Below are 15,845 nucleotides of genomic sequence, written 5' to 3'. Positions count from 1 at the left end.
ATATATGAGGCGTCCTGTACTTGCTGCTAGAAAGTATGTCAGTGCTACAGAGATCTAATTTGGATTTCATTGTAACTGTTTGCCGCCACAATAATGGCTAAATAGGAGTACGAAGTTATTCTGAACTTCATATACAGAAACTGAGCCACTATTCCCTGTGATTATACTGTCAGTGAAGCAGAGTGAAATTTTTAGGAATCAAAGTCTCTTTTTTTTGCTTGTGATGCTGCTTTCATTTGCTTTTAAAGAGTGTGAGTGAGTGGGGAGCAAATTTCTGAGGCTATTAAGCTTTGTGATATCATGAAAAGAATAAACACGGAGACGTACCACATCAGAGCACGTCCACATAGTTTATTTTACTTTTTTTTATTTATTAGAGATGAATAATGAGGTTATTTTAGCATGCAATTTCAACAAATTTAAATTCATTTTGAACACAAAGAATGACGCAGCAATTGGAAAATTCAGAGAGATCTTTGTAGGCATGCAGCATGACTGAAAACCATCTCCGAATGGCTGTGATCTTCAGAGCCCACACCCAGGGCTGGATTATTAACACTCACAGATCTGTTGTGGAAATAATTTTATTGGTGCACACACTTTTGAGAAGTGATGTCAGTAAACGCGGTTCAACACCAATAAATTAGAGTTTAAGCTGAACCACACAAAGAGCAATAAACAAGCGAGGCCTTGGCTCATTTAAACTGAACTGATGATGTAGAAAACTATATGGCTGGCTAACGAATTTTTCAATTCTGTCCTTTTGGGAATCATTGACGACACACATTGAGAAGAAAGAGGGCACATCCAGCTTGTAATGAATAGCTTGTATAAGCATACATTGACAATTTAAGCCACCTTATTTCATTTACTTACAATTCTCATCGAGTTTTATCTTGAGGCAACACAGGAGGGAAAAAGGTTCGGTTTATTTCTATTGTATTTAATCTAACTAAAATCCAATTCAGTTAAGTCTGATGTAATGAATTAAAAACAGTTAAAATCCAGCTGGTGCATCATTAACCAATAATCCAAAGGGGCCAATAAGTTAATTTAACATTAACTTGGAATTTTTCAATCAGAAACTTTTGTCCCAGATACCTCTAGTCTGATTCTTTATTGAAGTTAATAAAGTCAAAACTATTGATATGCCTTTCACTTGAGTTAGCTAAACTTTAAACTATTTATAGATTACAAAATATTGGAAGCACAAAAGTTCTTTTGCTGGTGAGCTAATGTTGGTCTGAAAAATTGCTGGGTATTTTTTATTGTGTATATAATTGGTGTAAAGACTTAATAAAGAACTGTATTCCAAACTTTACCCTACAAAACCCAGTTTTAGTGTCCTTATAGAACACATTTCACTAGTTCATTTTGCACTTCTGGTACATCTTTACAAACCATTTAATTTGTATGAAATGTATTGTTGTATACAATTCTCACAATCCAACCAACATGCTATTTATACTATAATTCTATCACTCTTTTGCACAGACATTCAACTCTTTTGCTGTTGTTGAAAATTTTACCCATGAAATGTTTCAGTCCAATCCCATTGATCTGAGCATAGAAAGACGGCATCAAACCAAGATAACAATACTGTATGTCTTTATGGATCAGCCACACTCAATGTGGTGATGCACGCTCTGCTGATTCTTTACGAGAGAAGAAAACTGCACATGTAATAAAATCCAATTTTATATTTTATTCTGAGAACTACAATAAACACAAAACAAGCAGTAAATAAGCTTTTCAGAAAGCTGATTACAAAAACAATTTATTGCCAACTCTAGGACTATTTTAAAGCAGAGCAGCTCTGGAAAGTGAAGGGGCCCTCATTCCAAATCTTCTCTCCCTCTAGCTCTCTGCTTGCCACGTTATTAAGCTGGGCTGCTTGGTGAGAAGCCAATCTGATCAACTTATTTTACTGTACAATACTTCAGCTCCCAATAAAAGTAGTAAAAAAGGCTTGTGATTGGGGTCACCCTTGCATCCATTGCAATAGTAAATACGACTATTACAATAACAAGGTGATTTCTTGTGTGGGCTTTGTTTTCCATCATGAAGGGAAACTCTCAGTAGTCTCTAGCTGTATACTCGTAATTTCAATACCTTTAATACTCATAATTACTTAATTTGTCTTAAAATGTTTCTCCATAAAGAGATCCGTGGAATCCTGAAGATAATTGCCACATTAAAAACCTTATGTTTAACCTTTGGATGCAAATAAATACACAGAAAATTTTGTTTCTGAGGTTCACCAAAAGTTCAGCACCCTGTAATAATAGATTTCTCTCAATGCCTTGAAGTATTATTTTTTCTTGTTGCAAAATACTAATTCTAAAGTGTTAGTAATAATCATTTTATAATGCATATTTTAAATTGGCTCCAACTTTAGGAAGATTAGAATAAGCAAAAAGTAAAAAAAAAAAGAAAGGGAAAAAAAAGCAGAATATTTCCAAATATAAATTGAGGCCGTGATGGCACAGGAGAAAATGCCATGTGGGGATTATTCACAGTTATATAATGTTGGGAAGAAAACCAGCCGCTTCTCATTTTGGTCACTTATCCCTCATTGTAAAGGTCTGTATATTTCATTGCTGGTGCAGCAGCTTAGGGGATACATTTCAAAGCAGCAAATAAAAATTGGCTAAACTTCCAAAATTAGCACTTCAAAGTCAAACATGATTTGCAGCGAGGGAAAGGGTGGAAGCAGTGTGACTGTGAAAGTGTGTGTGTGTGTGTGTGTGTGAAAAGCTAACTGTGGGCGTGGGTGTGTGTGTGTGTGTTGTATAGCTGATGTGCAGAGTTCAACATTAGGCCTTAGAACCAATTTCTAGGCAAATTGGTTTCATTTAAGAATGAGATCACAGAGTAAGCAAACCTCTTTCAGGCAAGTTCATGCATCTGTAGCCATTTATTTCAGTTTTATATGCACTGCTTGGCGCAAGCTGCTTGTAGGTAGAATATGCATAATCTTAGCCATGGGCGCAGTGCTACAGTTAACATGTTCACATTTACCTGTTATTACCATGAATTTAAATAGTTTCTTCCATTTTATTGCATTCTGTCACAAAGAGCTTCAGCAGTAATTTAGCATTTTGTTTTCTATCCTCCCTCAAGCTCTGCAGCAGAATTGGTGCTAATCAAAGCCACATGTAACTAATTGCTCTCTCCAGTCTCTTGCTCATAGCACAAACAGGTCCATTAACCATCAATAGAACATATGTTGGAGTTCTATGTGAGGGGCGATAAAAATCTGCTTAGTTTCAAGAGGTATAATAGTCACTTGACCATTATGAACACACATTTTCATTTATATCAGGTAACGGTGATTTTCACATTTTAAAACAGATGTGGCTCTTTGAAGGCAAAATATATATATATTAAATACAAATTAAGTGACGAGTTCAAAGTATCATATCACAACACATCCACCAAGTGACTTTCTGCTAATATTTACAATTATAGTATAATTGATAATGTTACCTTATTAGTATTTTCATTCCACCAACCTTCAGCTATAGTGTCAGCCCTTAACATGTGTTCCCTGTTCTTACCTCAATAATTATCAACCAATCAAGTTTATTTGTATAGCACATTACTTTACATCATAAAAACACACACAAATTGTGTCCTTAAATCAAATTTCATCAATTTCAGCTATAAGTCTACAAGTCTTACAAAGTACAAGCCTTACTAACTTGTAGTTTGGTCATATTTGTTCTACTTTCAGATGATGGATTTAACGGTGCTCTTTGAGATACTCAAAGCTCTGACTATGCTTACAAATTAAATGATGGGAGAAAGTTGTGGAGGCAGCTATTTCTGGAAAACAGAGAATGGAGCAACCAAGTCATTGTTTTGAGGAGTTAGTCAAAGTAAATTGCAAGTTAAAGGACTACAACTCACATTACACAAACTCTGTTTACTCAACTACTTGAAGCTGTATGATTGATTGAGCTTACTTCTTTCAGTAATGAATAAAGAAACTTAGACAATCCGCAGATAGAAATGCTTTACATCAAAGGGTTTCTTCTCTACTAAGACAATTTTTGAAGGCAGTCTCCTATATTGAACTATTCACTCTCTTGTCCTTTGGTTAATAAAAGTTGATATTTCATGGAAATGATTCCTGCTGTCCAATTGTAGCTGATGTTAATAACTAGAAAACAGTGATGGATAACAGTTTCTGCAGGTCTGCAGATGGAAGCAAAATACGTGATAAAATATTTGTGATTTTATGTACTGTATATTTGGTGAGTAACCATAGGTAGTCAAATTATTATAAGATTAATTTATCAGAAAATAGGTCAGGCTGCCATCAGCTGGAGCTGCTCCATTGCAGACAGGGTATTTGCTTGATGTAGCATCCCAGTATTTTTATTATTTTTTTTTTGAAATATCTCTAAAAATTCATATACCAGTTGTTCAGCTAAGATTAAGACAATCACAGGCAAAAGATATATGAAGCCTTAATTGTTCATTGGGATGAGACTAAAAACTGCTAGAGACGGGCACTTTCCAAACCTCGCAAGACAAGCAGGTGTTGGACAATGGATGGATTGATAACTAGGATCTTAAAAAATCTGAATTGGGCTTTGGCAAAACCCTGACATTCTGAAGGATATTAAAAATAAGCTTTTAATATTTGCAAGAACAAAAAAGCCATTTACTAGTAGAAAATTGTCCATGTGAGATGTTCAAAGCAAAACTTCAACAAAAAGAAAATATATATTTTTAAAATATATATATACCACACAAAACTTTGAACCACACAGTTTTGTGTGGTAGTAGTAATTTGAAAAAAATGTAAAGTTCTGGTTGGTATTTCTTATTCACCTGGTTTGAGGTCAGTTTTACAGCTTTTATGATTAAAAAGTTGGATATTAAATTTGAAGGTTTACTCATCCCACACTGCCACAGAAATGCTAAAATATTATGTCAAGGAAATTTAAAATCCATATAAAAATGACTTTGGTCGGTATTGAGTTCACTTGAAAGAGTAAATAAGACTGAAATTGTTAATTGTCATTTAAAAAGCATTAGGTTTTCTTTGAATTAAGACCCTTTGACATCTTGGATAGCTAACCTATCATTAAAGAGCAAAATATATGTTTTTGTCTATTGAGACAGAATGTGATAAATATAAAGAATGCCAACTCTCCTTATTGCAATAAGAAACTGATTTGCTGAAAACGGATGGAAAAACTGTGACGACCTGTTTTGCAGATAATTATCAGCATTTCACATATGGCAATGATCAGGCCGATTCCAAGCCAAGACTTGGACACTTTGCCAATTCAGGAAAGAACCCAGCAGGAGGTTACTTTCAATATTACCTGTTGTAATCAAAAATGCATTGCCTGCTATCAGTTTCTTCTCCCAAAGAGCTCTCAACCATAAAATTAAATTTTGTATAATTAGGACTGCAGAAATGCTGATGGATCCAAAACAAAACGCAGAAACACCAGTTTTGTGTAGAATTTTGGCAGCTTTTCCACCTATCTGGTCTATTTGCGGTTTCTACTCCGCATGCACCCTTTATGACCACGCTCCGCTGACAGCTGCCCCTATGTCAATACGAACGCCTGTCAGGAGAGATTATACATCACATGAATCGAGGCAGATAATGAGCAAGAGGGAAGGGCACTTTTTAACACCCCCTCGGGTGCTACACATGACACCAGCCAAGCTAATTAAGCAGATGCCATAATGCAGTAATCAGGAACACAGGAGAGGTTGGAGAATTCGCCAACTTTAGTCATAACAGCGCAACATTTGCTGCTCAGGAACTTCTCAACCAACACTAGCAGATGGGAATGCCAAACTGCAGTGGATGTGTATTTATGTGTGTGAACACACAGGTGTGCTCCATGTTTCCTAATTTCTCATGCACTTTGTGAATTATGTGCACACAGACTTGTTATATTTTATGGAGACAGAGAGACACACAGAGTATAAGCAATATAAAAATCAATGCTCTGAGTTCTCATCAACATAAAGCTGAGGACAGTGTTACCTGGTGAGGTTTTTCCTCATTATTTTTCAGCGAAATGAGCAATCAGGCATATTGCATGAAGCCTGATTGTTTCCCTCTGTAAATCAGGAATTGCAATTAAAATGTTCTCTTATGTGGTATAATTGATGTCGGCCTAATCCTTTATTTGCACACCTGCCAGTGAGTCTGAATTTTTAATGAATTTCTAATTAATGCTCTTTGCACACCTCATTTATGTGTTAGCGAATTATATTGCTGTTCTGTGTCCTGCTGGTAGTAGAGCGTCTGCAGGATGTCGCACCTGGTTTGAAACATAAAATTTTCCTGCTTTCTCCAAAAAGAAAAAGCCAAAAAAAGTACAGTGTTTAATAACAGATGAATAAAAAGGATATTAAACATGTTAAAGGCTGTGTCCATACATTCAAATCCACATTTATTTATAAATTATGTGAAACTAAGTTCACAAACTAGATGATTGAGGCTCTCAGGCTATTTGAAAGGCAAATGATTTGTGATTTGATATACATAAATCAATGTATATCAATGTATAAACCCCTTATATGAGGGCTTATAAGGGATATGAGCTCCGTTCACAGAATTAAAGAAATAAACAAATGTTTGTATGGATAAAGGCAGCTTATAGTGTAAACAACTTTAAGTAGTAAAGGCAGAAAAAAGCAGGATATTTAACAATGCCCTGTTTTCATGGGATTGTGCAGATATACTCTGGGTTCTTTTATTAAATTTACATTAACTGAATTAACTGACCAGGAGTTTTCAGCACAAGTCTGACCTTACCCCTGAGATCTGCATGACAAAGACTGTCAGACTATCTGAAAGGAATCTTTTAACTGCATTTAGTCCCTTTTTGATCTTCATGTAGAACATTGGATCCTGATTTTAGGGTCTGGACCACCTTGTGGGTGGCTGAATACCAAACCGTGGGGCTGGAGATGATTTCCAGGAGTGAACCCCAATTAATGTGGTAGAGTATAGTAGATGTAAACACTAGTCAACACCAATAAAAAATCTGTATTGGTTGAGGCTGTTCATTATATTATGCTTTAATTGGCTTATTACAATGTTCCCCTTTGTCAGGTAGTGCTCTCTGAGGTCACAAGTCTGTCGGTGGAAAAGTTGAGGATTTTTGGAACCAGTGGTGAAAAACCTGTTTGAACTGTGGAAATTTGTAAAGCTGAGTGAGCTTAATTTCTACCAGTGCCTATCCAGACTGTTACAGCACATACCCAATATGAACAGCAACACGATTGTTCTTTCTTCTGTCTAAATATTACGGGTTTTCACACTGTAAAAACATTGCAAATATTTTACTCAACAGGTGTATTACTCACGTTAATGGCTTTGTTTTCTATTTGGCTGTCACATGTCATGCTTGTTTTTCTATGCAATGTATAATAATGCAATAATGTAACTGCACGACCCAGTAAGAAAACTCATTCGATTGTCAGTGGGAAACCCTGCAACAAAATGTGCACATAGTTATTTAATGTATGACTACGATCAGCTGGTATAACAAAAAAACTAAAAGCTAACAGCTCATTCAAGGCAAGTTCAGTTTGTTTACAAAGTATCTGCCTTGATTATAATTCCTGTGAATCCCTTGGATGATATTTTATGTTTAATATGTAACTAGATATAGTTTTCCCAAAATGTTAGCTGCCTTCCTACAAATTAATCAAAATGTATTAAACAAATACAAGTTTAAACTAAAGAAAAAGGTACTGACTACGTCCTACCTTAAGTTGTAGTAAAGCTGAGTAATCTTAAGTGTTAGGTTCACTTAGCTAATTGTATCATGTTAGCATTAGCTTTGCAAGGTTTTTTTCAGTCAAGTTTAACTGATACAGCTATATATAATCAGCAAACTTAGTGAAGTGGATTATCTTTTGATGGATCATATGATTATTTGACAGTGCATTGGTTCCTGGTGCGTTTATCAGAAATAACCTCATCAGATAAACAGACGATGTCATGCATCTCTATTAAGAGGGTCTTCTGGGAAAAGGACTTTTTAAATACAGCTTTGCGCTTCTGCTCATGATGAGTTTGAGTGAGCTCTAACTCAATGAGCGTTTATTTTCCCCCCTCTAATTTATTTGCTGTTGCATTTCATTTCCAGGCCAATTCACCCTGATAATCAGATGGCAATTAGTGAAGCATGAATCACAGAGAAGCTGCTCAGCTTATCTCACTTCCCGACACCTGCATGCTCACAACAACACAGTTTGGAGAATCATTCTTTTATTCCAAATAAAATTGTACTTACTTCATTTTAAACAACATTTCCAATTCCATCAGAAGTTTGCAAAATGTAATAAAACCTTTAATGCATCATGAGAGATGTCCAAATATATCTATCTCTTGCAAGGCTTTTATAACATTGTCATTCTTTGATATTTGATTATATCAATACATGGGCAACTTCCCTCAACAACTTTGGTTTCAGTAGGAGGAAAAAAAACTCACTATGAACATTTAGGAATCTTTAATTCACACTAGTAATAAAATTGCATTACATTTCATAAAATAAATGTTCCAGTTTATATATACAGAGAAAACAGACTGTACATACCCTCCAGTGAACCATTTCTAAAAGAAAACAGAAAACCTTAAGCAAATTTCACAAAACATACAAGCAATACAGTGCTCAGCTTAGCAGGCACAACTGTACATCAAAATTTGTAACTGCTCAGTGTTGGGGGTGGGGGTGGGGGCTTGGTGCGGTGTGGAAGGGGCAAAAAGTTGAACATTTACAACGAAGTCCTTGCGGTGGGGGAAGGGGAGGAGCTGATAAAGAGGATTTAAAAAGTATTGCAGGCAAGCAGACAGACGCTTGTCTTTTTCCAAGTGCAGCAGAACATCCATCTTGTGTGTAAAGTGTGGAGCTGATTGTTGCTGCCATGAACTATTGAACCTGCGTCTCAAAGCTGCCGTTCAGCTGGCCCTCCTCATAGTCCATTTGACACAAAATCATGTTGTTTTTTAGGAAAAACTTGTCCCCCACGCAAAACCTGTTGGAAGACAGAAACAGGAGGTTATGAATACAACTGCTGCTGGCGTCATGAGATAAGTGTGGCTTGAAAGGTAGCATTTGAGTTTGATTGGTAATGATGATTTTTGTTTGATTAGATGCATTCAGATGAAGAGGTTTTTCATCAAGCACACCAGGACCTGTTAGGGGCCAGTTTGATGATCATCATAAATGTGGGCCTTCAAATAAAATGAGATTATAAACCAATCCAGTTTGAAAGCAAACAGACAGGAGAACTGCCACCTGATGAAAAGCAGGTCAACTCTCTTTTGGTCGAACGGTAACGTTGCCGCGGGAGTCTGCGAGGAAACCCTGCCACGGGGTGAGCTTTTTCAGAGACAGTTTGGCTGCAGTGTTCAAAATCATTTTTCCTCAAAAGTCAGAGTCAATTGAAGAGGGAAAATAACACACAGCAGCCTGTCCCACTGATGTTCCCTCTCTGCGCTGCTGTTTGTTTGCGTGACACTTTGGAAACAGCTCCATAATGTGACTGAAAGGGAGCGGAGATAAGAACATAGCTGAAAATAGCTTGGCCTCAGTAATATGCCAGGCTGGTAACACGGTAAATAAAGCTGGTAACAGTCACAGCCATGGCAATGCTGTGCCAGATGAGCCCTGGCTTCATATATCTGCCAGCTGAGAAGAGAGACTGGAGTCATAATTCCCTTACAGCAGGTGTTCACTATGGTAACTGAATCTGGCCTGCAGAAGGTTAATGGGCTTGTGCTGTGTGGAGGAACAGGGTCGCGGCACTCGCGACAAGCATGCAAAGGATGCTCCACTCTCATACTGCTGCCATTACTGACAATATATTAATGGGGAAAGGCAATATTAGGGTATGTCATATTCCATGTACATCATACCATAGGCTTTGTGCTCATTCCAATTTTTCATATTGGTCGCTGTCCACCTGGAAATACCGTGTTACACCTGCACTCGAGATGTTCTCCTTATATGCAGCAGTATGTGTCCCTTTCTGTAGTGTCTGAACTTTACACATAAGAACAAGAGCTAATTTTACATCCAGCTGGCTTTAAAGATTTACATATAGAGCCACAAATGGGGACAGACTGCTGGCAGCATGTTATAGTGAAAATAATTAGCAGGGTATTAGAAATGCACAACATAATGAGACAACCAAAATGTATCTGTTTTCTAGATTTACAAGCTACTTGATGTAACGCAATTGAACAAACAAAAAACATGTACCAGAAAACCTTTGCTTTTCTGCACAACACCTCCTAAAATATAAGATATGAGCCTTTTTCTTACTCCATTCATGGTTTGTTTAAAATGCATTGTCGTTGCAGGTATGATTCCCGTTCTTACCTCTGGTTACAAAGCTGACAGGCAAAACAGTCCAAATGGTAAACATTATCTCTGGCTCTCATCACCATTTCAAAGGCTGGGATCAGTTTACTGCAGGCGGCACAGTTCCCTGTTGTACCAAAGAGCCTGAAAGACAGACAGAGAGAAAAGACAGAGAGATTAACATACTTTCCTTTTAAACTTCATGCCGTGAAATGTAAACCAATGTGCAGCATAACTGCAAAGAAAAAGAGAAAATATGATATGATGTAGCATAGAGAATGCACAAAATGCCTGTTTCTTGGCATCCTATCAGTAGTTTTGTTACAATTACAACAAAGGGATGTGTGTATCTGACTAGATCAAATGTTTTAGTTATCTTTAGAGAAAAGCTGAAATTGTTGAAAATCCATTTCAAATAATCTAACTTTTCAGTTTCTAACCTAATGCAGGCTTTAGCACAAAGGCAAACTGCAGAATGTGGTCATTCATTTCCAGAGGTTTTCTGTTGCTCAACCCATTCTCCTAGTCTCCATATTTCCTTTGCTGTTAGCCGTGAAGAGTTACCTGAATTTTTAAAAGTGAAAATAACAAAATGAAATCTCACATAAGTCTATTTAGGCTTATTAGATTGGAGCCAAATTATAAAGGTCATAAACATGAACAGAAGACATTCTTCTTTCATCAAAGAAAGGAGGGGTACAAACTCAAATGCTATTCCCAGACAGATTTACATTTTCATTTTCCATGCGCCTGCCTTTATGTTTAATTTGGAGATTTTGGAGCCCAGATAGATTTATATATTCTGCAGCAGGAAAAGGTCCGCTTCACAGCTTTGCAAGAGAGCTTAAGAACAACTGCAGATCGTTGTTCCAGCAGTATGTTAAACACTCCTCCTCAAACTTGTAAGGCTCAGACAGATGAGTCAGTATGTTGATATTCGGCCTAGTTTATGCTTGTCCCATTCAGTTTCTTTCACCTTGTTAGGGAAAATGTATATCCAGCAGCTCTGCTTCTAATTAGGGGCCACTGCCCCAGAGGAGGAACAGAGACCGAAACAGAGGGAGAAAGGTTGTTATGTTCCATGAGAGGGATTCACAGGGTGTTAAACTGAGACATTGTTACATTTGGTTATTCCTTCAGTGAAAAAAACCCCCCAACTCTTCAGTGTTCTCATACAGTAGGCATCTGCCACCCACAGGCTGTTCTGAAACACAAAGAATGTGTTTTTCTTCTGTGAGACACAAAGACTTCTGCTTAGTCAGGTGTCTGAGGAAATTCTCAGCATTCAGTATTGATCCAAAAACCCAACATTTTTCCCAAAATTTCAGTGTTACAAAAGTTGACTTATGATGATATTCCAACAATTTACGAGATGACTGTATCAGAACATTCACAGCCGAAACCAGATTTTGATATAACCTGTATAAAAAAGGCATCAACATTTATTTTCCTCACTGATGTTAAACCTTTTCCTGTATTACATCAGGGAAGTTTGCTAAACTTATTTCCAATTTCTTATTGCCAGAATAATGACAGATTATTTTATTACTTTACCTTCCTCAAAGTCAAAAGCCTACATCAATTTTCTCGATGTTTGACAGAATTACCTTTAAACTGTATGACTTGGGTAGAACATGTTGGTGTTTTTCCACAATCATCCCACCACAGTTTGCTGGAATGTTAGCCCATTCCTCCTGACAGAACTACGAGAGTCAGATTTGTTGGAAGTCTTGCTCACACATATTCTTTTGAGGCTGTGCCAAAAAAAAAAATTCAATAGCACTTTGATAAGGACTTTGTGTTGGCCACTCTAAAATATTAACTTTGTCCTCCAAGCATTTTGTAACTAGCTTTTCAGATTAGGCTTACTATGTATGTGGATGACTCATGAGGTCCCAATCTGTAGCTTGACTCAGGTCTTACGTTGTTGTTTCACTCTTTTAGCATTGTGTGGTGCCATGTGTTTTTGTACAGCGCACCAGTTCCTCCTGCAACAACTCTATGAAATCATCTCTGGACTTTTAAAAAAAAATTAAGACAGAGGTATGTAAACTTCTGACTTGGAAAAAAAAAAGTAATAAAATGTATTGGGGAAAAAAATTCTCAATCATTTAACATGTAGCAAGGAGAAATGATTTTGTTCATTGTAACTTGCCTAAAACATGTAGAGGTTAAAGAAAAACAGGACAAAACGGATGACTTTTAATAAAGTCTACTCACCACACACAGTCACATAAAAGCACAATTTTTTTCTCTGTTTGATGTAAACTTTCCACTCGACAGAGATAAAACTCACAATTACTTTGTTTATTGAAAGTGTTCCAGCAATGTGAACAAGCCGAGTCTCATGAGTCAGCAAACAATTGCACAGTTTGAGGTTGCTGGGGCAGTTATAATAAGAAGTGGACAGCAGTTTGTTGGTGCCGCTGTGTTTTTGAAGTACAAAACTGGACAAAAGACTTGATCTATAAACTTTAATGTACGGGGAAAAAAACAACTCAGTGATCTTCAATGTAAGAATGACGGTTAAAATATCTAACAAATTGCAACGTAATAAATTGTAAAAAGCTCAATTTGTAAAGTCGGTGAAGTTTTTTGTGTTGGAACATCTAAGATCAAGGGAATGAGCAAATCTATAATGAGTATTGCACATCACTGCAATTTCTTAAAACATGAATAAATTCCCCAAAATCTAAGATCCATCAATAATTTGAAGCACTGCTGTTAAATTCTTTCATTATACAGTTTAATTGCATCTTTATTGAATGACGCAGCTGCTAGTTGTATCTAGTTGTATGTCCGATTTACCTCCAGTCTGATGGCTTGACTGTACTGAGCTGGACGACCAGTGGTGATGTATTTTTATTTCCCTCGGGGGGGAAAAGGGCTCTAGAAGAACCTGGAGAGTTTGGGTCAGTTACACAGACTGCTATGCAGACACCTATTATACCCAGACAGATTATTGTGACCTGTCTCTATCACAACCTGCTGGGTTGCAGACATGGTGTTCACTTGATACATATGATTTGTGAAAACCCCTGATGGGAAAGTCCTGCTTGCTGAAGTTATACCTCCATACATAGCACTATGCCACAGATTTGGGGTAATTGTCACCTTGCAGCTGCTACAATCATTCAGTACAGTGTTTTTTGTTTTTTTTTGGCTTTATTCAACAGAGTTTTGGAGCTCAGTACAGGAGCATAAACACATGAACTGCAAAACTGTGCAGACATCTACATCTTTGTATGTCCACAGTTATTTTGATTCCAACACATTTTTAATAAAAATATTTGAAGTTTAGATCCTTGATAGTAATCCAGGACTTTGAATGGAGAAAAAAAACCATCTATTGTTTTATGCAAATTAGTTTGCCTGATGTTTGATTTCAAGTTGCAAGTAAAAAATTTGACTCAGATGGTTCAAAACGCAAGAACTTAAGCAGCTCTTTAGTTAACACTGTAGGTGTATGGGTTATCATGTGGCATCAATGTATGTGCCAATTGAGCTCTCTGTGCTAACAGAAGATTACAGCCTGAGGAAACTGTTCAAACAGAACAAGCTCCTCTACTGCTGCTCCTTTGGTAAGAACAATAAACAGCCAGAAAACACAACCAATGCAGTAATCTCATGAGTAACAGCTGAGGGGGCGCTGCATTTGGTCTGCCATGACTGTGACACAACAAATGATATTGATTTAAAGCTAAGAAAACACTACATCTTACCACGCAAATATAAAAAAAGGAAGAAACAAAACAGAAGCTTCATCCAGCCTTTTTAGAGTCACTGTGCTGTATCTGTGGACTGATTAGGTATATTTGTATTTTATCTTAAACTCTGAGAACAAATCTGCAAAATTCTTCTTTTGCGATTACAATTCAGAAAATGGCCCAGCTCAGATTCCTATTCTAGATTGTTTTATTTCTGCTTCCAATGCATCAGTTTTTCACATTGACAGCTAATTTGCTGCCTGATGTATCATAGTCCTTGACAAGTACCACTACAAACCAGAAAATTTATATATATAGTTTTTCTACATTTATTTGACTTTTGCCTACTGCTTTGATCTATTTAATCAAATGTATTAAATGTTCCATTTGTATTAAATGTTCCATTTAATACATTTCTAAATGGAACACACACACAATGCATGCCTTCACAAAAGTTAATAGAAAAAATAAAATGTTAAAGAACTTGGGTGATTTGTCTAGATTTAGATTAAATAAATACGGCATGTCCATAAATCCTTTTAAGACCCCAGTATGTTACATAAAAAGAGCACCTTTCACAGAATTTAGACAGTAAATTGCTTTTGAAAAACAATTCATTTCATTTGAGAAATTAATTTTGAGGCCTGAATAGCCTACTTTGTGAAGAATTTTCACATATTGTCCTGAAATATGCCTTGTATTGTCAGAGTGCAGTGGCTCATGTTCTGTAATTTCTTTGGTCATTTGGATTAAATGAATAACTTTCCTCTAAATGAAAGGAGAAAAATTATCATCAGTTTTTTCAGCAAGTGTGATTTATGAAATCCTTGAAAATATTCTTCATAGCTGCGTGTAAAAACCTACTCCATGTTTGTTTTCTAATTAATGATCGCTCTTTAATGATATATATGTTAGTTATTTTCATTAATATTTTCAATAAATTCTTTCAGTAGTTAATTTCAATTAAAAAAAAGTTTAGATAGACTTTTTTCTGCAGCTCCCCGCAAGCTGAAACATTCTGACAAGAATGTCAAAAAAGGACAGTAGTTTATTTTCAATGTATTTGTTGTAATAAGAAAATTTTATTTTATTCTTTTGCCAATTTCTAGTAAATCTGAGTATTTTGAATGTTTTTGAGTGCTATGTCCAAAATACATGTTTTTCACTGGCTTCTGCTTGGATTTTTTTGTTAATATATAAATATATGCCCCCTCTACCCTTTTTTTTTTTTGAAAAGTTCCTTCTTTTCAAAAATGTTTATTCAGTTAATTAAAACACAAGTATGCAGCATTTATAGTTAAATTAAACTATAATGAATACAATCAAGGCAACTTAGTAAAGAGCGCAATCTTATTATTAAAGGTTTTTGCTATATTTTTATATGCCACACTGTTGGTATTTTGCCCTGGAAAATATGTGATCTTATCTATCAGAGTTTGTACCTGTGATGTCATTGCATGTAAATATAGTATTCTTACCATGCATTGAATAATCTTTCCTTTAATATTCTATTATATTTATTTAACATGTATGTTATATTTATTTAATATTTCAAATGCCGTATAACCTTGAATTATATTGGCTAATGTTTGACTAAAAAGTTACAAAAGCTATGGTAACCACCTACTTACTTGCACTTTTTATGGTTTGTATGTAATTAAAGTAACTGCACAAATTCGGTCAAAAAACTATACAACCTTTAATACAGTGTTTGTTTGTATAAAATGCATGGGAACAATGCCATTACCTCGTATTACTAACAGCAGCTGGCCTG

At 36.1% G+C, this 15,845-nt stretch overlaps 1 protein-coding gene across 1 annotated transcript in view; it reads right to left on the bottom strand.

Annotated features, from left to right (window-relative positions):
• Nucleotides 1–8,490: 8,490 nt before the first annotated feature.
• lmo1 (LIM domain only 1) overlaps nucleotides 8,491–15,845 on the bottom strand; it is a 29,496-nt gene continuing 22,141 nt past the window's right edge. The window contains exons 3-4 of the mRNA XM_032561307.1: nucleotides 10,383–10,508; nucleotides 8,491–9,033 (exon numbers count right to left, since the gene is read on the bottom strand). Of these exons, the coding sequence (XP_032417198.1) occupies nucleotides 8,928–9,033; nucleotides 10,383–10,508 (232 nt within the window). The 3' untranslated portion in view covers nucleotides 8,491–8,927. The remainder of the gene's footprint in view (nucleotides 9,034–10,382; nucleotides 10,509–15,845) is intronic.

The sequence above is a fragment of the Xiphophorus hellerii genome, chromosome 4 (assembly GCF_003331165.1).
Source record: "Xiphophorus hellerii strain 12219 chromosome 4, Xiphophorus_hellerii-4.1, whole genome shotgun sequence".
In the NCBI taxonomy this organism is placed as follows: Eukaryota; Metazoa; Chordata; class Actinopteri; order Cyprinodontiformes; family Poeciliidae; genus Xiphophorus; species Xiphophorus hellerii.
The sequence above is the reverse complement of the archived record's forward strand: the minus strand, read 5'-3'. Positions and strand labels throughout refer to the sequence as shown.